Source organism: Nomascus leucogenys, chromosome 2, assembly GCF_006542625.1.
Source record: "Nomascus leucogenys isolate Asia chromosome 2, Asia_NLE_v1, whole genome shotgun sequence".
Taxonomy (NCBI): Eukaryota; Metazoa; Chordata; class Mammalia; order Primates; family Hylobatidae; genus Nomascus; species Nomascus leucogenys.
The window spans coordinates 103,526,072-103,551,996 of record NC_044382.1 but is presented as its reverse complement, the minus strand read 5'-3'; the positions used below and the strand labels follow the sequence as shown (position 1 = coordinate 103,551,996).

The 25,925-nt window shown below is 37.4% G+C and overlaps 1 protein-coding gene across 4 annotated transcripts in view; it reads left to right on the top strand.

Annotated features, from left to right (window-relative positions):
* Window positions 1-25,925, top strand: part of MCTP1 (multiple C2 and transmembrane domain containing 1) — a 596,589-nt gene that overhangs the window by 283,417 nt on the left and 287,247 nt on the right. For all 4 annotated transcript variants that reach the window (XM_030816935.1, XM_030816928.1, XM_030816920.1 and 1 more), the window contains exon 2: window positions 7,321-7,435. In XM_030816935.1, the coding sequence (XP_030672795.1) occupies window positions 7,321-7,435 (115 nt within the window). The remainder of the gene's footprint in view (window positions 1-7,320; window positions 7,436-25,925) is intronic.

Below are 25,925 nucleotides of genomic sequence, written 5' to 3'. Positions count from 1 at the left end.
TCTTAATTTCTTTTTCAGATAGTTTGTTGTTGGCATATAGAAATACCACTGGTTTTTGTAAGTTGATTTTGTCTCCTGCAACTTTAATGAATTCCATTATCAATTCTAACAATTTGGGGTGGCATGGGGGGGGTGTGTGTATGTGTGTGTATTTGAATGCCTCTCATTTCTTTCTCTTGCCTAATTGCCTTAACTAGGACTTCTAATACTATGTTGAATAGGGGTGTTGAAAGTGGGTATCTTTGTCTTGTTTCTGATCTTAGAGGAAAAGCCTTCAACTTTTCAATGTTGAACATGTTAGCTATGGACTTGTCATATATGGTGTTTACTGTGTTGAGAAACAGTCCTTATATAACTAATTTGTTGGGAACTTTTATCATAAAAGAATGTTGAATTTTTTCAAATGCTTTTCATGTATCCATTGAGATTATAAGGTGTTTTTGGCCTTGATTCTTTGACTATGGTGAGCCACATTTATTGGTATGCCATATCCTTTTTAGACTCTTATCTCACTCTTTATACAAAAATCAACTCAAAATGGATTAAAGACTTAAGCATAAGACCTGAAATTGTAAAACTACCAGAAGAAAAAAATCAAGGAAAGCTCTGTGACATTGGTCTTGGAAGTGATTTCTTTGATAACACCCCAAAAGCACAGGCAACAAAAGCAAAAATAAACAAATGGGATTGCATCAAATTGAAAAGCTTCTGCACAACAAAGAAAACAATTAACAGGGAAAAGACCGTCCGTAGATTAGGATAAAATATTTGCAAATCATACATCCAATAAGAAACTAGTGTCCAAAATAGACGAAGGCACTAAAAATAACTGCACAGATCATTAACTTCTTATCACTGTTAAATTCTGTGAAAGTGCCACTTTCTTGGTTACAAAAATCAGACCACAAGAGCAGACAACTTAGATATCTCATTCAGGATATTTAAAATTTCAGAGGTGAACAAAGTTTGTTTTAGAGCTTTTAATATATGTGAGCCTAGCACTTCAGATACATATTTCCTAAGATATCTTTTTGTTTGGAAGCTTCATAAACACTTTTTAAAAGATACTTTACAATAAAGAAATACACATTTATTTCTAGATCCCTCCATAATCAGCCTGCTGATTTTCTTCTTGGAACCACTATAGTGAGCCTGAGAGGAGATGTCTCTCTAGATCCACTAAAGTTCTTGATGTTCTTTTATGGAGTTGGGCGATCCCTGGAGCTGACACAGTGGTGACCTGGAGTTGCTTCTCCTCTCATTTCTGCTGTCTACTATGGGCGTTACCATCCTCCCAGGAGCGCAGCTCAAACTTCTGTGTGACTCACCCACTATTTCCCACATCGTGTCAGTGGGCAAATTCAGTTGATCGAATCTCCTCAATCTCTCAAATCCATCTTTTGTTTTTGTTACCACTGGTCAGATCACGCTCTTATGACTTAAACTGAACAGTTATAAATCCTTTTAAATAATTTCTAGATACATGGGATTTCTCTACTCTCATCCCTCTTACAGAGGGAAAAGGCCAGGGTTTTGTTCATTGCTGAAATCTAAGCATTTGGCCCAGAGCATAAAACATGTAAGGCAGTAAGTGTGTGTTCACTGGAGCCTGGTTCTATTGTTTCTGTCTTCAAAAGCCTGTGATGGTTTCATGTTGCCCACAGACTGAAACCTCCTTAGCTGGGCCTCACTGTACATCAGTCTTCCTTTCCACCTTATTTCTCATACAATCTAGTGATGTGCTTTTTGGTGACTGCTTACCATCGGCTCATGTTGATTTTTCCTGATGCTCCCTCCTTCCAAATCTTCACTTGTCAAAGTCCTACACATATTTTCAGACCCTGCTCCATGGTTATCTTTATGAGGCCTCCTGAGAGTCCTCTCCCATCATGATTGATCCACTGTCCTTCTCTCCCAATGACTTCATACCTTCAGTATATTACAGTCAGTCTTTTATTACAGCTCCTGAGTGGACAGGGTTTCATTTTAAGTGCTAATTTTTATCAATTGGTGATGGCTGCCTAGAGCACTGTATTAAGAAGGATTCTAAGGGTATACCTGGGTTCCTCAAACAGGGTGCCAAAGCAGATTGGATGCATTACATGAGTGTAGAAGAAGAGAGAGAACAAACTGCCCATGGATTCGCCAACTGTATTTAGATCCCCATTGATGTTTCTACTCAGCTGGATCAGGTGCTCGTAAAGACATCTTTCTATCTTTGTAGCCTCTAGCATAATTCATTTTCAATTTGAAGCTTAAATACTCTATTCCCTGATTTTAAAGGTTCATAATTTAAAATGACAAATATGACATTTGAGATAGAATGTGGTAATGGAAAATAAAGATATAAAGTGCTAGTGAAATGGTCCTTGAAGACTGGGTAGGAAGACACGGGAAACAAGAAGGGAAGGCAGCCCTGGTCAAGAGTAAAGGATGAAGATACAAGTTTTTAAAGTGTAAATTCTATTCTGTTAAGGAAAAATGGTCCAGAATTTGTGGAAGAGAAGTGAAGGCTCAGTTTATAATGATAGGCTTGAGTTAGGTTGGTGCAAAAGTAATTGCATTGAAAGTAATGGCAGAAACCACAATTGCTTTTGCACCAACCTAATATATCATGGGAGCTATGAGTGCCTTCCTAAGAAGTAGGGATATACTCAAGTATGCTGACATATGATAGATGGTTTTGAACATAATCATGATTGTACATTAGAGTGAACAAATTCACAATGCCAAGTAGAGTCTACTCTGGAAATATGAAGATGATTCAATGTTAGAAAAATCTATCAACCAAAAATTCTGTATGATCTTATTAACGTATGCTGAAAATCTATTGATAAAATTCAGCAGTGCTTTTTTTAAGCCCAAGTAAATTAAGAGAAGAAAAAGCCTAAGCTTCATAAACTTCACGTTAAATTGTGAAATACTAAAAGGCACGCACATTATAACCAAATCTAATTCAGAAATGTTCACTGTTTTCACCATTTTCAACAGTCTTTGGAAGATAACACAATAAGATTTAAAAATAAGCAATTGAAATATTAGAAAATAAGAGTCAAAAAGGCATTATATACAGACAATATGATTTCTATACACAGACAACCCAAAATATGACTTGAAAAGTGACAGAATATAAAGTCACCATACAAAATAATATTTGTCCATTATACTAGAAATGACCTTATCAGAATGGAAATGGAAAAGAATTATTCCTTTTACAATAGAAACGAAACCCATAAAATACCCAAGAATAAATTAAGCTAGATAGAAATGAAAGAAGAAAAATGAGATTGTATTGAAGGGCATACAACAGAACCTGAAATGATGGAAAGTTCTATTTTCCTTAAAGGAAAATACTTAATATCATTAAATTATAAATTCTTCCCATTAATCTAGAAACTCAATGCAGTTCAAATCTAAATTTTGTACTTTTTGTTTCATTTTTGGAAACTGACAGTAGCTAACATTTATTGAGTGCTTACAATTTGCTAAGCATTATTTGTTTTTATCTTTTATATTTTCACCCAGTAGTGAATAACAAACCAGCCAGGCAATATTTTAACATCTTATATGCATTAATGCTCACAACCTGACAAGGAGGTAGTAGTATTAATTTAGTCCCACTTTACAGGTAAGAAAATGGAAGCAAAAATCAGTTACATAATTTCTCAAGCTCACACAATTAGTAAGTGGCAGGATTCAAACCTAGATGGTCTGGCTCAGCTAAACCAGCAAGCTATTTTGGCTTCATCAGGAAGAATACAAATGTCATAATAATCAAGAAGCTTTTGAAAAACAAGAAAGATGGGAGCTACATATTCTAACAAATATTAGAATTTAAAGTCATTGTAATCACATGGTATAGTATTGACACAGAAGTAAACAGATCATGGGGACTTCAGAAACAGATCCAACTGTATATGGGAACTTAATGTATTATAAAGGGAAAAAGGGCTTATTTAATGGGCAGTGTTACAATTCCAGGCGAGAACTAAGAAAACACATAGGTTCCTGTTTCACACGGTACATTTAAAATATATTTCATATGATTAGAAGATACGTAAAAATTAAAATTATAAAAGGAATTTTAAAATATATGAGAATCAATACATATTGCCATGATATGGAAAACATTATTAGGCAAGATAAGAAATACAGAAGTCATTAAAGGGGAAAGAAGGACAGCTTTAACAGCTTAATAGTTTCTATATGACCACATATACCATCTACAAAGATCAAAGAAACAAGATGACACTGGGAGGAAATATTTGCAATAGATTTGGTAGAGAAACTGTTCTATATGTCATTTTAAAAAAGACAACACAGCAGAAAAGAGAACAAAGGATACAAATTAGAAGTTTGTAGAAGAGGAAATGACTATAGCAAATAAATATAAGTCTGGAGAAGTTATGTCTTAACTAAATGTTAAATTCTGAAACTGCAGAAGTGAAAAATCTAGTGTAGTTAAAATTATCTTTGGAAATTCCTTAACCTGCACATAAACTATAATACATATTTGAAAATATAAAACCTGGTACTCTACAAATTCTGTGCATACTAGACTTCAAGAAGCACTGAACAGAGCAATGAAGACTACAAAATACATAGCTGTCTGAGCCGTCAAATTTTTCTGTCTTTAGGATACCTATTAAAACAGTAGAGGAAGATGCAGGGCACATAGAAAATTCCTCTTTTCCTGCAGATTTTATTCCATTTTTTACAAAGTAGAAAACCTATATAAGCTTAATATTTATTAATAGATTTGTTTATTTGGAAACAATGTATATAAAAGAACCTGATGAAAAGCTTGAAACACAATTGGACCTCAACAAAGTTTGCTGGGTCTGAATTTAAATCTTGCTTATTAATTAGACCCACATATATACTGTTCTTTGAAAAGTTGTTTAGAAAATCTTGATTGGCTTCCTTTCTTTCCATGTTGGTATCTTCTGTATGGCTTAGTGAACAGCTGTCACACTGTTGACCTTTACACTGGTTTCAAGACTCCTCACCCATAGTTCTGGAAATATGTGCTGAAGGAAGATAACATGTTTTGTGCCCTAAACTTGAAAAAAATTAGAACAATTAGTAACATCCTAGGCTGACTAAGGTGTGGTAAATAGGCAGTCTTGTACACTTTCAATAGAAGCGTGAAGTATTTAAACCTTTTGGAAAACCTTTTGGAAAAATTCATTCTGTAAACTTTTTCAAGAGAAATGAAAGCACCAGTCCTGTGTGGCAAACAATGAAACTAACACAAATGTCCATCAATAGGGAAATAATGGAAGAAATTATGCTATTCCTACACTGGGAAAAAATATTGTGTCTCAAAAAAAAAAAAGTAGTTGCTAGGGGTGGGGGTGTGGAGGAAAAGAGGAGATGTTGGCTAAAGAGTGCAGAATTTCAGCTGGAAGTTGAATAAGTTCAGGGGATCCAATACACAGCGTGGTGACTATGGTTAACAGTACTGAATTTTATACTTGAAATTCGCTTCAGTGTCCTCACCACAAAACAAAACAAAACAAAACAAAAGGGTAAACAAGTGAGGTGAGAGATGTGTTAACTAACTTGATTATGGTAATCAATGCCCAAAACATACGTATATTGAATCATCATGTTGTATATCATAAAATCATATAATTTTGTCAATTATGGCTCAATAAAGCTAGAACATTTTAAAAAGAAAGATCTATATGTATTGACTAGAAAAGTGCCCATGATGTTTTTCTAGAAATTGTTGATAATAGACAAAATATAATACTATCTTTGTTTAAAACTAGTGAAAACTGAAAGCCTAACCACAAAAAAAACAAACCTATATGTATGTGTATATGTTTGCATAAGACTTTCAAAAGTGTGACAAATATTTCCCAAATTGTTGTCATTGGTGGCCACAATCAGATGGGTAAGGGAAGAGCAAGACAATCATTTTACTTTTTACTCCTTTGTTGTTTGAAGGCCTCATCCAAATGAGTGGTAATAGGAATTAAAAGAAAAAGACAATTGAGAGCTGTCATACAGAAATGGAGTGGGGGGGATTTGACAACTATTTGGATGTGGGTGGGAATCAAATGAAGAAGTCAAAGATGGCTCAGCGATTTCTAGGCTGAGTGACTGAGGGATCATTTATAGAAACAAGGATATCATGAAAAGGTGAAGTGACTTATTTTTTATTGTTACCAGAGGAGAGACAATGAGTTCAGGTTATCAATCAAAGCTGTGCTGCCTCTTGTTTCAAATAATAATTGCTCCAACAGCAAAGCTATTTGCCTTGGTCTTAAAACCTCAAAAAAAAAAAAAAATGCTGCTTTAACGAGCAAATGTAGGGTATGTGAATTATATACCGTAAAGATTGTTTATATGATGCTTTATTGTTTCATTTTATGTGATTTATGGAATTAAAAGACTGTTGTCTGTTATTTTACCTCATCCATGCATATTCTAAGACAAAAGGACATTTCCTTTTGAATCAGAAAAACAAATTATAAGAATTTAAATTAATCCCAAACACACAAAGAAAAGCTTTCCTATTGTATACAGAGTGGCAGAGACTACAAAATATGACCTGAAGAATTTTTACTACATGTTTCATTTGTGTTGTTTTAATATCATTATTCCTCTTGTAATTCAATGCCTACTAAATTATTAAGAGTATATTGCTGCTAAAAATAAATTCTATAGAGGCAGCCTCACAAACATTTTTAGATCTAGGAATAGCTTATGTACTTTTATTCCATAGAAAGCAGCACTAGAAATTTAGCCCCATCGAGAATATATTTCTTGCAAATATTGCCAAAATGCTAGGTGAATTTATTTCTATATAATTAAATTTCATGTTGGGGCTGAAGCAGAAGTGTTTAATTCATAGGTATGAGCTTTTCTGCACAGATAAATGAGTCAACAGTCACCTGAATCAATCATTTTAATTTTAATTTCCAGTTAGGTAGAAGTCAACTGCTCTTGCACTCTTATTCTCCACTCATCATTGATTATGTTTTCACTTCAGATAGTATTTCCATTTTCATATTTCTTAGTTGAATTGTGTGGAGACTTCCATGGGAAATGTTTTTATATTCCATTTGTTATCCATAATCTGAGTTAAAACAGGACATTTCGGTAACTGCCATGTTTTTGAGTCTAAAGAATTTCATAAATTTCAAAACCTTCAGAGAACTAAGTGATTATAAGGCTGTATGAAATCAGAAGATTATTTATTTTATTGACTAATTCTTATAATTTAGGTTAAGCTATATATGGTCTCCCTTTGGAGAAAATAGAACAGAGATAATAAATTTAATATTTTTTATATTTCGTGTTTTCCAGAAAATAAACGCTGCTGGAACCAGTAATGCAGAAGTCCCTTTGGCTGATCCCGGAATGTACCAGCTGGACATTACATTAAGAAGGGGTCAAAGTTTAGCTGCTCGAGATCGAGGAGGTAAGAGCATAAGAGCAATATCACCTAGAAGCTTTTTTATGTGTTTATGATAAATTTGTTTTCCATGTGATCACTTGAGTTATAAAAAGTTAACTAGAATATAATTTTTAGAAGCTTGAATTCAAAGATGCAGTTTGACACATTATTTGACTCCTGTGACCATGGCGGAAGAGGTTTTGATGCAAGTTCCAAAACTCTGACTTATTACCAACCCAGACAGCAAAGTCCCTATCAAACTGCTGACAAATTAGACTCTACGTCATATGTAATTACTGACATAACTGGTTACATAAGTGAGGCATATATTTGAAGCCATGTCAGAACTTACCTTTTGGTAGACCTGAAATTCTTTTTCTACATATATTTGCTCAGTTGAATCTGCTCACATTGCAGGAGCCAGGACTAATATCTCTCCAAAACTTCAGAAGATTCCTAAGAAGTGATCTTTTGAGGCCTGGTCAGATCTGGCAGTAGTCTCATGGTGGATTAAACACATTTTGTAGGGCATGACGAAGGATAAGATAAGGCAAATACTCTTAAGTTCCCGGATTCCAAATCCCAAGGCAATCTCCTGATGAACTAGGATAGGCCACATAAGGGATTCCTTGAACCCAGGATAGAGGCAGGACCAAGGATAGACCCCAGATAGCTGTGTAGCATCCTTTGCACATTTTGAATATGAGCACTGCAGGAGGTGGATAGGTTGAGGGCCCTGAGAGCCCCCAATTCCAAAGGAGGCTGAGTTTGGGTGTAACTCCTCCTGCCAGGAGGAAGGAGAGTCCCCAAGCCTTGCTAACTCATTGTTAGACAACCCTGAGAGTGCTCCTGGCACCAAATGATCCTGTTTTGTTCCGCCTACCCTATTTGATATCATATGTAGGGAATAGAAGGAACCAGATTAGGGCTGCGGTTTTAATTTGTCTCCTATATCTAAAGGAATAAAATAGAGAAAAATAATTTAATACAATACTAGAGTATTTTATGACTAGGAACTGTACAAATATTAGATTCAATTGTCAAGTAAAAACTAGTAAATATCAAACATTCTTGGCTGGGTGTGGTGGCTCATACCTGTAATCCCAGCATTTTGGGAGGCCGACATGGGAGGATTACTTGAGGCCAGGAGCTTGAGACCAGCCTGGGCAACACAGTGAGGTCTTGTCTCTGCAAAACATTAAAAAAAGTTTAAAAAGACATTCTCAGTGAGGAAATATGTGATTGATAATATTAGAATTTAAAAAGATAGGGGAAGTTTTCAAAATAACTGTCTGGTTTAGTAGCTAAGGACACATGTTTATTGAATTGAACTACCTGTTTCCAAAGAAGATACAATTAAATTAGATAAAGAAAATAATGCAAATAACGAAGTATTATTTTGCTACATTTGCAGTGAATACAACTTTTATTAGTTTTCAAAGTGCTCTCAGTTGTATCATTCAATTTAAAACAGAATTGGACTTGGCAGCAGAAAATCAAAATTTTAGTCCTACATATGCCCCCAACAATTTGAAATGCATATATATATATATACAATAATTTGTTGTAGCTTTGTTTATAATTATAAAATATAGGCAATAATCTAAATACCCATAAATAGGGGAGTGGTTGAATAAACTATGGCATATCTACATGGCAGAATACTATGGAGCTGTAAAAATAAATGATGAAAATCTCTAGAAATTGATATGGAAAAATGTACAGGATGTATTGTGAAGTTCACATAAGCAAAGTACAAAAGAGTATCAACAATATGCAACATTCTATGTAAGAAAGAAATACTTAAGAATTTGTGTGTTGTCTTCCCATTTCTACCAAAAGAAATACAGAAATCAAAAGCTAGAAACTAATGAAATTGGTAACATACAGAATGTAGGTAAATAACAGATGGCAAGAATGGGAGATGGGAATGGGATAAAAGGGATGAAGAGGAAATGACATTTATCTGAGTCAATTTTCTTAATTAATTTAGAGTCTTTGACTATGGCAATATTTTAGCACCCCAAAATAGATAAATAATTAAAATCAACCAGGATGTGGGAGGAACCCATAACAATAATCTCATCTCAAGGGGACAAGAAATAAAACCACTAACCTAAGTAGCTATGTAAAAGAGTATTTGAATTATACCTATAGGCCTATTTTGGAGCTATTGCAGGTTCGGTTCCAGACCACCACAATAAAGCAAATATCACAATAAAGCAAGTCACACAAATTTTTTCATTTCCCAGTGCATATGAAAGTTATATATATGCCATACTGTAGTCTATTAAGTGTGAATAGCGTTATTCACAAAAAAAGCATGTCTGAAATATGTATGTACCTTAATTTTAAAAATCCTTTATTACTAAAAAAAAAATGCTAACAATCATCTGAGCCTTCTGTGAATGATAATCTTTCTGCTGGTGGAGGGTCTTGCCTGGATGTTGATGGCTGCTGACTGATTAGGGTGGTGGTTGCTGAAGGTTGGAGTGGCTGTGGCAGTTTCATAAAATTACACAACAGTGAAGTTTGCCACATTGATTTACTCTTCCTTTCACAAAAGATTTATCTGTAGCATGAGATGCTATTTGATAGTATTTTACCCACAGTAGAGCGTCTTTCAAAATTGGAGTCAGTCATCTCAGACCCTGCTGTTGCTTTATCAAATAAGTCAATGAACTATTGTAAATCTTTTGTCTAAAGGAATAAAATAGAGAAAAATAATTTAATATAATGCTAGAGTATTTTATGACTAGGAACTGTGCAAATAATAGATTCAATTGTTAAGTAAAAACTGGTAAATATGAAACATTTCAACAGTGTTCACAGCGTCTTCACCATGAGAAGATTCCTTCTCAAGAAACCACTTTCTCTGCACATTCATAAGAAACAACTCTTCATTTGTTCACATTTTATCATGAGATTGCAGCAATTCAGTCATTATCATCAGGCTCCACTTCTAATTGTAGTTCTCTTGGTATTTTCACCACATCTACAGTCACTTCCTCCACTGAAGTCTTGAACCCCTCAAACCCTCAAGTCATCCATAAGGGTTAAAATCAACTTCTTCCAAACCTGTGTTAATGTCGAAATTTTGACCTCCTCTCATAAATCATGGATTTTTTTGTTGTTGTTGTTTTAGAGACATGGTATTACTCTGTTGCCTAGGCTGGAGTGCAGTAGCACAAACATACCGTAACCTCCAACTCCTGAACTCAAGCACCCTCTCGCCTCAGCCTACTGAGTAGCTAGGACTACAAGTGTGTGTTGCCATGCCCGGCTATTTTTTTCTTTTTTTTGGTAGAGATGTGATCTCACTATGTTGCCCGGGCTGGTCTTGAACTCCTGATTTCAAGTGATCTTCCCCCTTTGGACTCCCAAGTTGCTGAGGATACAAGCATGAGACACTGTGCCCAGCCAAGAAATGTTCTTTATGGCATCTAGAATGATGAATCCTTTCCAGAAGGTTTGCAATTTGCTTTGTCCAGATCCATCACAGCAACTATATATAGCACCTGTAGCCTTACAGAATGTATTCTTAAATAATAAGCCTTGAAAGTAGAAATTACTTCTTGATCAATGGGCTGCAGAATGGATGTTGTGTTAACAGGCCTGAAAACAGCACTTATCTCCTTGTACATCTTCATCAGAACTCTCTGGTGACTAGATGCATTGCCAATAAGCAGTAATATTTTAAAAGGATTCTTTTTTTTCTGAGCTGTAGGTCACAACATTGGGCCTACTAAATATTTAGTAAACCATGCTATAAATAGATATGCTGTCATCCAGGCTTTTTGGCTTCATTTATAGTGCACAGGCAGAGTAGATTTAGCATAGTCCTTAAGGGCCCTAGGATTTTCAAAATGGTAAACCAGCATTGGCTTCAACTTAAAGTTACCAGCTGCATTAGCCCCTAACATGAGAGTCAGCCTGTTCTTTGAAGCTTTGAAGCCAGGCATTGACTTCTCCTCTTTAGCTATGAAAGTTCTTGATGTCATCTTCTTCCAATAGAAGGCTGTTTCATCTACATTGAAAATCTGTTGTTTAGTGTAGCAACCTTCATAATTATCTTGCTGGATTTTCTGAATAACTTGTGGCAGCTCCTTGCTCTTTCATGTCATAGAGATGGCTTTTTTCCTTAAACCTCAGAAACCAATCTCTGCTAGCTTCCAACTTTTCTTCTGTAGCTCCCTCATCTCTGTTCATAGAATTGAAGAGAGTTAGGGACTTTGTTCTGGATTAGGCTTTGGTTTAAGGGAATGTTGTGGCTAGTTTGATCTTCTATCCAGACCACTCACTTTCTCTATATCAGCAATGAGGCTGGGTGGCTTTCCTATTCATGTGTTCACTGGGGTAGTGTTTTAAATGCCCCTCTAGATCTTTTCCTTTGCATTCATAACTTGGCTACCTGTTTGGAGCAAGAGGCCTAGCTTTCAGTCTGTCTCTCCTTTTGACATGCCATTCTCACTAAGTTTAATCATTTCTAGCTTTTGATTTAAAGTAAAAGACATGTGACTCTTCCTTTCACTTGAATACTTAGAGTCCATTGTAGGGTTATTGATGGGCCTAATTTCGGTAATGTTGTGTCTCAGGTAATAGGGAGGCCTGAGGAGAAGGAGAGAGATGGATAACAGCTGGTCGGTGGAGCAGTCAGAACACAAACAACATTCACTGATTAATTTCTCAGTCTTCTCTGAGCGCAGTTCAAGGGGCCTCCCTCAAAACAATTACAATAGTAATGTCAAAGATCACTGATCACAGATCATCATACAGGTATAATAATAATGAAAAAGTTTGAAATGTTGCAGAAATTACCAAAAGGTGACAGAGACATGAAGTGAGCATATGCTGTTTGAAAAATGGTGCTGATAGACTTGATCAAGGTAGTGTTGCCATAAACCTTCGATTTGAAAACAAAAACAAAAAAACAAAAACCCTTGGAAGCACAATCAAACAAAGTGCAATGAAATGACGTATGCCTATACAGTAAAACTCCAGATAAAAAAAGCTATACATAAATGTATGTACTGCAGACCATGATTATTGATTCTGAAACTACTTAATGTATATACCATTAAGTAGTATATACCAGGAACAAGCAAATTAGTAACATGACAATGACAGTCATGATTCTTATTGTTGGAGATAGTTATAAATATAGAAAGTAGGCAGTCTAGAATGAACCCTGTGGTGCTAAACAGGTGTCAGTATGATCTAATGATTTTTATTAATATATATACAGATATATAGAAATAAAAATGTATGGAGATATGTGTGTGTGTGTATTTCCTAGTCTGTCTGCTGAGAGGGCCTGGAAGCAATGACAAAGGTATAATGACAAAGTAGCAATGAATATATTTGGCCACGTATTGGTTTCTCAATACAATTTCCCCAATAAAAGTAATCAAGGCTCCTGGAGAAATGGTTTATTTGAGACCTGGGACAGGGAAAGTATAATATGAGCCTGGATCATTTTTGCAGTGCCAGAAAGTAAGGGAGTGCTCAAAAATTGATGGCAAAATGTCAAAATCACATAGGAGCCAACTTAAAGGAACATTTAATGGCCAAAGCTGGGACAATTTCAGCAAAAAATAAATAATGGTTGTATTAGTCCATTCTCACACTGTTATAAACAATTACCTGAGACTGGGTAACTTAGGAAGAAAAGAGGTTTAATTAACTTACAGTTCCACAGGCTTCACAGAAAGCATGACTGGAAGGCCTCAGGAAACTTACAACCATGGCAGAAGGGGAATCAAGCATCTTCTTCATGTCCTGGCCGGACAGAGAGAGAGTGAGAGGGGAAGTGCCACACACTTTTAAACCATCAGATCTGGTGTGAATTCACTCGCTATCATGAGAACAGCATGGAGGAAACTGCCCCCGTGATCGAGTCACCTCTCACCAGGACCCTCCCCCAACATTAGGGATTACGATTCAACATGAGATTTGGGTGGGGACACAGAGCCAAACCATATCAATGGTAATGATGGAGTAAAACCCATAGAATAAGATAAATATCTCTGAGCTGATAAATAATTGAAGAAATAAGTGGAGGAGAAGGTATAAGCATTTCTTATGGTAGAATTCCAATAAAAAAATGTAGAAGGGAAAATTGAAATAGAAAGTCACCTTTTAACAAACACCCCAGTAACAATAGTAGGCAAAATATCATCAATAGATGCTAAAATTATATGTGTACAGTTATGATGTGAAACAGAATTTTGCAGCATTTCGAAGTATTTCTCCATGAGCTATGTAAGAATTACGAAGAGAAAAATAGTAACTTCACAATGGGGAAACATGGAGGACACCACCTTAACCAGGTGGTCAAAGTCAGAACTGAGAAGACGTGCAGACATCACGAACTCCCTGACAGGATGCACTGAAAACAGCACGTCATTTCTGTGGCATTCTTGTCAACATGCAGAGCCTCAATGTAATTATGAGAAAACATCAGGCAAACTCTGGCAACATATGACATCAGTTATCCTAGCTAAGTAGCTCCTACCTTTTGGACAGTGTGTGTTTAATCTTGTTTCACCATTCCCTGTGCCTCCACAATTTTGAGTCGGGGTCTCACTGTGTGTGTGCCATTGATTTTCTTATAGTATCAAATTATTCTCTGTAGACTTCTCTGCCAAAAAATACAAAAACAACTTTCAGTGGAATGAGAGAGCCATGTACTTTAAAAAAAGGGACAGAAAATATTACTTTGTGGGAATGAAGAACATCCAGAAGTGTTTAAAATGCCAACTCCAATCCAGCTTCACTAGTGTACTTACTTGCCCGGCATTAGTGAAATTTTTGTTGGGTAAAGATAAAAATAAGAAGAGGTATTTAAATAGATAAAACGACCTGAGTTAAGGATTGATTAAATATTTATCTTTGACACATCTATGAATAACAGGTGTGTTAAACATTTGATTGGATAGATAGTATTAGGTCACTTGAGATTTGCGAATTTATATACATATAATTGGTAGGATAATTAGGTGGAGATGGATAGCTTGAAATGAGAAGACAAGCTAGGAAGCACTGCAGTCATGTGGAATATAATGTTGAGAGCTTGAACCGGAATTATGGGTGTGGAAATAGAGAAGGAAAGTAACATATAATAGATGGTTCAGAGGAATGTCTGATAGGACTCGAGATCAATTGGATGAAAGGACTCAAAAAAAAAAAATAACTATTAAGGTTTTAAGCCTGGTGATGCCTGGAAACCACATGGTGGTTGGAACAAGATGAATGTAGAGAAAATGCTTGTATAACTATTAGAATTAATGAAAATTGAACTCATCACTGTGTGACAAGAATGCCCTTACCTACTACCCAGCAAAATCAAAATGGTTATGCCTCCTATGTCTCATATCATCCTTTCACAGAACAGTGGAAGGGAAAAACTAATTTCCACCACTGCCACATTCACTAGAATGTGGTTTGGACTTCTCCAGAATCTCATTTCTACATAATGGGCACTGAAGTGGCTCAGCAGCCAGAGCTGCCCATCATTCTTCCATTTCTACACCTATTTTCCAGAAACAACAGCCAGATGGCTTCTTGAAATGCTACTGCCTTTTCCTGAGTTTTATTGTCTTTGCTTTAAGTAGTGTGATGAATTAGAAAGTACATGATCTTGGGTAGTCTGACACACATAAGTTCAAAGTCAGGTTTCATATTTTGTTAGCTGTGTGACTTTGAGTGAGATATGCAATTTCCCTGCTGCAATTGGAAAGTTCCAGATTTAGCAAATAAAAATACATGATGCCTAGTTAAATTTAAATTTCAGATAAATAATGTATTATCTTTTATATATATCTTTTATATATTCATATATATGAATATGTATCATATAATATCTGGGGCATACATATAGTAAATTTTTTATCATTTATTTGAAATTTAATTTAGTGTCACTTTATCTGGCAGCCCTATGAAATTGTGATGTACAGTTATTATTTTTAAAATCATTTATATTTTCATTAGGTTGGGTTTTTAGGAACTATACCTTTTGGCAGAGACATCTACATTATAATCTATCAGATTTTGAATATAATGTTTTGACATGGCTATCTGTATTGTTAAAAAATTTAAGAGCAATCTGTGTAAATATATCTGGTAATAGCCATTTTCTATCATTTGATTTCTTGAAATTTGGGTCATGGAGGATATAGTAGTTTCCTTGAGCTGCCTTAGCAAATTATTCCAAACTTGGAGGCTTAAAACAACAAAAAAGTTATTATCTCAAACCAGAACTCCAAAAATCCAGATGTGGTAAGGCAGCATTCCCTCCAAATGCTTCTCTCTCTCTCTCTCTCTCTTTCTCCCTCTCTCACTCTCACCCTCACCCTCACTCTCAGAGACAGGGTCTCTGTCATCCAGGCTGGAGCGCAGTGATATGATCATAGCTCATTGCAGCCTGAAACTCCTGGGTTCATGGAATCCTCCCACCAAGCCTTCCCAGTACTTAAGACCACAAGTGTGAGCCACTGTGCCCATCTGGGAGAATTCTTAACACTTTCAACTTCTGGCGGCTGCAAGCATTTCTTGGCTTATAGATGCATCACTATAATCTCTGACTGCATCTTTGTATGACCTTACCCTCTGTGACTCTGTGCCTTATATCGCCCTTTCCTTTCTCCTGTAAGGACACCAGTCATTAGATTTAGACCCCACTCTTAATCCGGGATGATCTCATCAGGATCTTTAACTTAATCACATCTTCAAAGACCCCATTTCCAAATAAGGTTATGTTCACAGTGAGTAGGGGTTAGGATTTGGACATATCTTTTGGGAGGACCCAAGTTAACACATTACAGGAAACAATTCCTTTTCTTCATGTACTAGGAACTAATTTAAATGATCAAAAAAATGACTGACAAAGCCAGTCTCCCAAAAGATGGGGTATTTCCCCGCCCCCTGTGATGAAATCAATACATGAAACTGGAAGTGAGTGTCAAGCAGTGCAGTCTTTATTCAATGACCATGAAATTGAGAAGTGAGAGCATAGCCCACAAATTGATTTCTCAATTAGTAAGGGGTGAGGGGGTTAAAATATAGGGTTCCTCTAATGAAGGGGTTGGACATTAAAAGCAAGGGGAGGAATAGTCATGTCTTCCAGATATGGGCGGCCTTCTTTTTTTTGGTCATTTTATGGCTTCTTCTGGTCATTGTCATGGTGATTGTCAACTGTCATTGTGCTGCTGGGAGCATTATTTAGCATGGAAGTGAGGTTATAATGAAGCTTGAGGTCTTTTTGAAGTTGTTCAATGGCTATCTTGGTTCTAACTAGTCTCAGCTTGCCTAGTTACAAAGGAAACTTTTTATCACAGGTGTTGTGTTTCTTAAAGATAAGCAAAGTTTAGGTAGGGTAGGAATTCAGGCTATGTCATGTAGGCGTTACACTGGGTAACAAAAAGAACCTGCTTATTGTGATTCTATTTATAATAGCGTTAAAAAAGAATCCTGTGTTGAGCAGATTTAGAGAATCTCATTCACTCCCCTCTGAAACTCTTCAAGTCTACTCTGTGAGTTTGATGTGTCATTGCTAAAGAAAAGTTTGCAAGTGTTGTGAGAAAAATATTTTCAAGGTGGAATAAGAATGTAAAAGCCTGGGGAATGGGAAAGGTTTTAGAAGTTTACCCCCAGTGAAGTTTCACTTTTTTCACAGTGTACTGAAGTCTCACTAATTGAGAACTTCTACCAGATATAAGGCAGCCAGATCTGAGAAAAATAAATTGTAGGACATTTTTTAAAAAGCAATTCAATTTGATAAAACTGAAACATATTCTGTGTTTTAAGTGTAAACAAAATCTTTTTCAAGTTAAAGGGCCTGTCAGCAATTTTATCCTTCAAATGTAATTTATGAAAGTTCAGAGAGAGTTATTCTCTGATTGAGGAAGTCATAGTAATATTTCTAGTATGTATTATGCATCAGGTATGATGGTTGGCATTTGCATATATATTCTCTGATCCTAACAAAATTGGTCATACGAGCAGCTGCCACCTTACCACATGTGCTCACGGTTTGCTATTCAGGTTCCTCTTTGTTTTCGATCCTTGGGAATTTTCTTTAGGATAAGATGGACAATGATATGGTTTGACTGTGTCCCCACCCAAATCTCATCTTGAATTGTAGTTCCCATAATCATGTGTCATGGGAGGGACCCAGTGGGAGGTAATTGAATTGTGGGGGCGGTTACCCTCATGCTGTTCTCATAATAGTGAGTTCTCATGAGATCTGATGGTTATATAAGGGGCTTTTCCCCCTTTTTCTCATTCTTCTCTTCCTGCCACCATGATTGTAACTTTCCAGCCATGTGAAACTATGAGTCAGTTACACTTCTTTCCTTTGTAAATTACCTAGTCTCAGTTGTGTCTTTATTAGCAGTATGAGAACAGACAAATACAGCCATATATCCCAGTTTTTCTGGAAGCAGTTGTGTTTTTTTACCTGTTGACTGACATAATTGTTAATAGTACCCCATTTTACTCTCAAAAGGGCTCCAGTTTCAGAGACATGGAATATACTGATGCTTCCTAGAATAAATTTCATTACAGTTCATCAGAAAATTAAGTGTTATGGTTGATCCTTTTTTCCCAGGAGGAAAATGCAACTTGTATCATCAGAGAAAGTTTTGTCTCTGAGCAGGTTTCAGAAAGTTTTGTTGGCAGTCCCTTCTTTTGATTTATGCAGCCTTTAATGAGCTATCTTGATCAAGAAAAGGCCTGTCATGTTGTGTTTTTTGTGCTAAAATCATGAATTGAACATATTGCTAGTCAATCACTTTTTGCATTTCCTACAGTTGGTGGGAATCAGGTATAGCCTTGTTTTACCCAGTACAGACACAATTATTTCCATGCATTCTAATGTTATTTATTTAACCAGTGTTTTGCCATTGGGAAATTTTTTTAAATTAATTCACAGTAACTTAGTTTTAATGATAGTTATTTCATATAGTCTATGATCTTAATCTTCTAATATACATATATATATACAAATACACCCATACACATACACATATATATATATACATATATATACACACATATATATACACATACATATATATGTATATATGTGTGTATGTGTATGCGTGCGTGTGTGTGTGTGTATATATATATAAAAAAGCTTCTGAATAATACATATATAGCAGGTCCTCAAATAACATCATTCTGTTCAAATTTGTTTTGTTACTACATTGATGAGAAAAAAAATAATCTATTCCCAGCCAGGCCACTGTCTGTGTGGAGTTTGCACATTCTCCCCATGTCTCCCTAGGTTTTCTCTCTGGGTGCTATGGTTTCCTCCCACATCCCAAAGATGTGCATGTTAAATGAAACTTGTCTCAGTCTTTGTGAGAGTGGGGGAGTGTGAGCACACCCTGCAATGAGATGGTGTCTTGCCCAGGGCTGGTTCCTGCCTTGTGCCCTGAGCTGCAGGGATGGGCTCCAGCCTCCTGAACTGGAATAATTGGGCAAATAATTATCTCACTTGTTTTATTAATCTTCCTTAAATGTATGTTGTATTAATATGTTCCCACACTGCTATAAAGAACTACCTGAGACTTGGTAAAAAAAAAAAAAAAAAAAAAAAAAAAGAAAGAAAGAAAAGAGGTTTCATTGGCTCATGGTTCTGCAGGCTGTACAGGGTTCTCTTTCTGGGGAGGCCTCAGGAAATTTACAGTCATGGTGGAAGGTGAAGAGGAAGCAGGCACATATTCACCTGTCCAGCAAGAGAGCAAGAGAAGTGGGGAAAGTGCCACACCCTTTCAAACAACCAGATCTCTTGAGAACTCTGTCATGAGAACAGCAAAGGGAAAATCTGCCCCCATGATTCAGTCGCCACCCACCAGCTCCCTCCTTCAACACTGAGAATTACAATTTGACATAAGATTTGGGTGGGGACACAAAGCCAAACCATAATATTCCATCCCCTGGCCCCTCCCAAATCTCTTGTCCTTCTCACATTTTAAAACACAATCATTCCTTCCCAGCAGTACCCCAAAGTCTTAACTCATTACAGCATTAACTCAAAAGTCCAAGTCCAAAGTCTCATCTGAAACAAGGCAAGTCCCTTCTGCCTATGAGCCTGTAAAATAAAAAACAAGTTAGTTACTTCCAAGATACAATGGGTTTGCAGACATTGGGTAAATGCTCCCATTAAAAAAGGGAGAAATTGGCCAAACAAAAGGGCTACAGGCCCCAAGAAATTCTGAAACCCAGCAGGGCAGTCATTAAATTCTAAAGCTCCAAAATGATCTCCTTTGACACCATGTCTCACATCCAGGGAAGACTGATGCAAGGAATGGGCTCCCAAGACCTTGGGCAGCTCTGCCCCTGTGGCTCTTCAGGGTACAGACCCCACAGTGGTTTTCACCAGTTGGTGTTGAGTGCCTGTGGCTTTTCCAGGAACATGTTGCAAGCTGTTTATAGGTCTACCTTTCTGGAGTCTGGTTGCCCTCTCCTCATAGCTCCATTAGGCAGTGCCCCAGTGGGGACTCTGTGTGGGAGCTCCAACCTCATATTTTCTCTCTGCACTACCCTAGTAGAGGTTCTCCATGGGGACTCTGCTTTTGCAGTGGACTTCTGCCTGGACATCCAGGTGTTTCCATACATTCTCTGAAATCTAGGCAGAGGCTCCCAAGCCTCAACTGTTGCCCTCTGTGCACCTGGAGGTTTAACATCACGTGAAAGCTGCCAAGGTTTTTGGCTTGAACTCTCTGTAACAGCAGCCTGAGACATATCTGGGGCCTTTTAGCATAGCTGGAGCTGGATCAGCTAGAATGCAGGGTGCCATGTCCTGAAGTGGCACAGAGAAGCAGGGCCCTGGGTCTGGCCCCCTAAACTATTTTTCTCTCCTAGGCCTCCAGGCCTATGATTGGAGGGGCTGCCAGAAAGACGTCTGAAATGACTTGGAGGTATTTTCTTCCATTGTCGGCAATTAACATTCAGCTCCTCTTATGTAAATTTCTGCAGCAGGCTTGAATTCTTCCCCAGAAAATGGGTTTTTATTTTCTACCACATGGCTAGGCTGCAAATTTTCCAAACTTGTATGCCCTGCTTCCCTTTTAAATATAAGTTTCAGTTTCAGATAATCTCTTTGCACATGCATATGAGTGTACACTCTTAGAAGCAGCCAGGCCACATCTTGAATGCTTGCTACTTAAAAATTTCTTCAGCCAGATACCCTAAATTATCTCTCTCAAGTTCAGAATTCCACAGATATATAGAGCAGAAGCGCAATGCCACCAGTCTCTTTGGTAAAGCACAGCAAGATGACCTTTACTCCAGTTCCAAATAAGTTTCTCACCTTCATCTGAGACCTCCTCAGCCTGGACTTCACTGTTCTTGTCACTATCCACATTTGGTCACAATTTTACATGTCTCTAGGAAGTTCCAAACTTTTCCTCATGTTCCTGTCTTCTTCTGAGCCCTCAAAACTGTTCCAACCTGTGCCCATTGCCCAGTTCCATAGCTGCTGCCACATTTTCAGGTATTGTTATAGCAATGCCCCACTTCTCTGGTACCAATTTTCTGGATTAGTCCACTGTCACACTGCTATAAAGACATACCTGAGACTGGGTAATTTATAAATAAAAGAGGTTTAATCAGCTCATAGTCTGCAGCCTGTACATGCTTCTGCTTCTAGGGAAGCTTCAGGAAACTCACAGTCATGGCAGAAGGCAAAGGGGAAGCAAGCATGTCTTCACATGATGTTCAGTGAGGACCTACTGTATTCTCTTCTTCTTTTACTGTTTTATTTACATAGATGCAAAACAATATCACTCATTGACACACAAAGACTTCCTTGTTGCATGTTCATAAAACTAGAGCCATAAGTTTTGGTCATGCATTGCTTAATGACAGGGATACATTATGAGAAATGTGTTAATAGGTGATTTTATTGTTGGGTGAACATCATATGGTGTACTTACACAAACTGAAATGATATAGCCTACCACCAAAGCTATATGCTATAGCCCATTGCTCTTAGGCTACTAACCTGTACAGCATGTGACTGCAGTTAATACTGTAGGCAACTGTAACACAATTTTAAGTATTTGTATATCTAAACCTATTACAACATAGAAAAGGTACAGTAGAAATATGATATAAAAGATAAAAAATGGTACATCTGTGTATAGTCCATTCTCATGATGCTATAAGAAATACCCAAGACTGGGTAATTTATAAAGAAAAGAGGTTTAATTAACTCACAGTTCTGCATGGCTGGGGAGGCCTCAGGAAACTTACAATTATGGCAGAAGGTACCTCTTCACAGGATGGCAGGAGAGAAAATGAATGCCAGCAGGGGAAATGTCAGATGCTTATAAAACCGTCAGATGTCATGAGAACTCACTATCACAAGAACAGCATGGGGGAAACTGCCCCCATGATTCAATTAACTTCCACCAGTTCCCTCCCATGACATGTGGGGATTATGGGATTACAGTTCAAAATGAGGTTTGGCTGCAGACACAAAGCCAAACCATATTATTCCACCCTTTGTCCCTCCCAAATCTCATGTCCTCACATTTCAAAATATAATCATTCCCTTCCAACAGTCTCCCAAAGTCTTAACTCATTCCAGCATTAACCTAAAAGTCCAAGTCCAAAGTCTCATCTGAGACAAGACAAGTCCCTTCTGCCTATGAGCCTGTAAAATCAAAAAGCAAGTTAGTTAACTCTTAGATACAATGGGGTTACAGGCATTGGGTAAAATACACCCATTCCAAATGGGAGAAATTGGCCAAAACGAACAGGCTACAGGCCCCATACAAGTCCAAAAACCAATAGGGCAGTCGTTAAATCTTAATGTTCCCAAATGATCTCCTTTGACTCCATGTCTCACATCTGAGTCACACTGATGCAAGAGGTGGACTCCCACAGCCTTGGACAGCTCTGGCCCTGTGGCTTTTCAGGATACTAGCCCCCTCCTGGTTGCTTTCACAGGCTGGCATCAAGTGTCTGTGGCTTTTCCAGGCATACAGTGCAAGCTGTGGGTGGATCTACCACTCTGGGATCTGGAGGACAGTGACCCTCTTCTCATAGCTCCACTAGGCAATGCTCCAGTGAGGACTCTGTGTCGAGGCTCCAACCCCACATTTCCCTTCCACACTGCCCTAGCAGAGGTTCTCCAGGAAGACTGTACCCCTGCAGCAAACTTCTGCCTGGACATTCAGGTATTTCCATACATCCTCTGAAATCTAGATGGAGGTTCCCAAACGTCAATTCTTCACTTCTGTGCATCCACAGGCTCAACAGCATAAATGAAAGCTTGGGACTTGCACCTTCTGAAGCAATGGCCCAAGCTGTACCTTGGCCCCTTGTAGCCACAGCTGGTACTGAAGCAGCTGGGACACAGGGTACCATGTCCCAAGGCTGCATAGAGCAGGGGAGCCCTGGGTCCAGCCCATGAAATAATTTTTGCCTCCTAGGCCTCTGAGCCTGTGGTGGGAGGGGCTGTCATGAAAGTTTCTGACATGCCCTGTCGACATTTCCCCATTGTCTTGGTGATTAACATTTGGCTCCTCATTACTTCTGCAGATTTCTGCAGCAGGCTTGAATTTCTCCCCCAAAAAATGATTTTTTCTTTTCTATGGCATCATCAGGCTGCAAATTTTCCAAACTTTTATGCTCTGCTTTCTCTTGAACAGTTGGCCGCTTAGAAATTTCTTCGACCAGATATCCTAAATCATCTGTCTCAAGTTCAAAATTCCACTGATCTCTAGGGCAGGGGCAAAATGCTGCCAGTCTCTTTGCTAAAGCATAGCAAGATTCACCTTTATGCTGGTTCCCAGAAAGCTCCTCATCTCCATCCGAGACCACCTCAGCCTCGACATCATTGTCCATATTACTATCAGCATTTTGGTCAAAGCCATTCAGCAAATCTCTAGGAAGTTCCAAATGTTTCCTCATCTTCCTGTCTTCTGAGCCCTCCAAGTCTTCAGGCGGTTCTAAACTTTCCCACATTTTCCTGTCTTCTTCTGAGCCCTCCAAACTGTTCCAGCCTCTGCTGATTACCGAGTTCCAAAGCCACTTCCACATTTTTTGGTATCTTTACAGCAGTGCCCCACTCCTCCTGGTACCAATTTACTGTATTAGTCTGTTTTCATGCTGCTATGAAGAAATACCCGACACTGGGTAATTTATAAAGAAAAGAGGTTTAATTGACTCGCAATTCCACATGGCTGGGGAGGCCTCAGGAAACTTACAATCATGGCACAAGGCACCTCTTTGCAGGGTGGCAGGAGAGAAAATGAGTGCCAGCAGGAGAAATGCCAGATGCGTATAAAACCATCAGATGTGGTGAGAACTCACTCACTATCATGAGAACAGCGTGGAGGAAACTGCTGCCATGATTCAGTTATCTCCCACCCTTCCATGATTTGTGGGGATTATGGGATTACAGTTGAAGGTGAGATTTCAGTGGACACAAAAAGCCAAACAATATCAACCTGTATAGGGCATTTACCATGAACGGTGCTTGCAGGACTGGAAGTTGCTCTGGGTGAGTCAGTGAGTAGATGTGGAGACCTAGGACTTTCCTGTAGACGATACACACTGTACACTTAGGCTACACTAAATTTATTTTAAACATTTTTTTCTGTCTTTAATAATAAACCTTTGCTCATTGTAATCTTTTTTAATTTATAAAGTATTTAATTTTTAGAACTTTTTGACTCTTGTCATACCAGCTGAAAACACAAACATATTATACAGCTATAGAAAAATATTTTCTCTTTATATCCTTATTCCATCAACTTTTTTCTTTTTAAAATATTTTTAACACTTTAAACTTTTTTGTTAAAAGCAAAGACGCAAACACACACGTTAGCCAAGGCCTACAGGATCAGAATCATCAATAGCAATGTCTTCGACCTCCACATCTTGTCCCATTGGAAAGTTTTCAGAAGCAGTAACATGTATGGAGCTGTCATCTCCTATGATAATAATGCCTTCTTCTGGAATACCTCCTGAAGAACCCGCCTGAGACTGTTTTGCAGTTAACTTTTTTTTTTAATAAATAGAAGGAATACAGTCTAAAATAACAATAAATAGTATAGTATCCTAAATACAAAAACCAGTAACATACTTGTAGCCATTTTCAAGTATTATGTTTTGTACATAACTGTATGTGCTAGACTTTTATGTAACTGGCAGCACAGTAGCTTTACATCAGTATTGCCACAAATATGTGTGTAATGCATTGCACTATGACATTAGGATACTGCAACATCACTAAGCAATAAGAATTTTTCAGGTCCATGATAATCTTGTGGGACCACCATCATATATGCAGTCCATCAGTGACCAAAATGTCATTATGGGGTGCATGATTGTACTAAATCCTGAGAGTTAATTTCTACCTGGAGACTTTGTAAATGAGTCCAAGACTGCATCACTGTCCCAGAAAGCTTTGTATATGGTCTTCACACTTTATTCTGAATCAGAGCAAAGGGTCCAGTGGCTCTTCTCCAGTGTTTTTCTGTAACACTATGTATGTGGGGGGATTCCTTTCTTCAAGATTCCCCAAATTTACCAGGAGGTGATACTTTACCAAATGTAAGTCTGGGACTCCTTAAGCCATAGACCAGGTACTGCTTCAATTTCTTAAAGAGATTCTGAGAATGGTGTTTCCACTATGAAACAGTCATATCACACCTAAGTAATATTACTTTTAAAAGTGTTATTTCTTCCATTATTATGATGACAAATTTCCTTTGTTTAATTATGCTGAAGTAGGAAAGAGGATCAATTTTAATTGAGCCTTTGCAAATAACTGTATTGCCATGAAAATAAAAGGACCCACAAAAGGTCTGTCTATAATATCTGACACTGTTCTCAGCAGTTAATAGACAAGGCCAATCAATATACATCCCATTTTCTTCATCATGTGCATAGACTTTGCCAACGTTATTTTTTTAAATAAGATTTGATTATAGAAGAATTTGATTTAAACTAAGTATAATTTAATTTAGCATCTATTAACAAAGGACAGTTTTATGCTTAACCCATTTTAAAAGTGCATCTCTCAGTTGCATTTATTAGAGACATTGTCCTTAAATTTACCTGACGTTAATTAGCTTGCATTCATGGTTCTTCAAGGATATGTTCCTTCAGGAAATAAGCATAAAGGAAATTTTATGTGTTCCTGGATTTTTATGTATTTTGCCTATAGGAAGAAATATTCTTAGGGATTTAGTTACCTATTGCCTGAAATTGGATAATATAAAGTATACAAAGTATGTATTAACCAAAGTAACAATGCTTTATAGCAACTATAACAGAGGTTGTTAACAAATGACTGTGAGATCCCTGGAGGAAGGAAGAGGGACAAAACTTTCCAACTAACAACCTGCAGATGAGAGGAATGTGGCTTCCAGGGAAACGGAAAGCAAACGCTCCGTGGAAGGGAAGGAAACAGTGGCATTTAAGCCTTCCGTCTTATGTGCATATTCATCAGGTTTGGGCAATGTCTATGAATATTTATGGAGAAAGTCAAGCA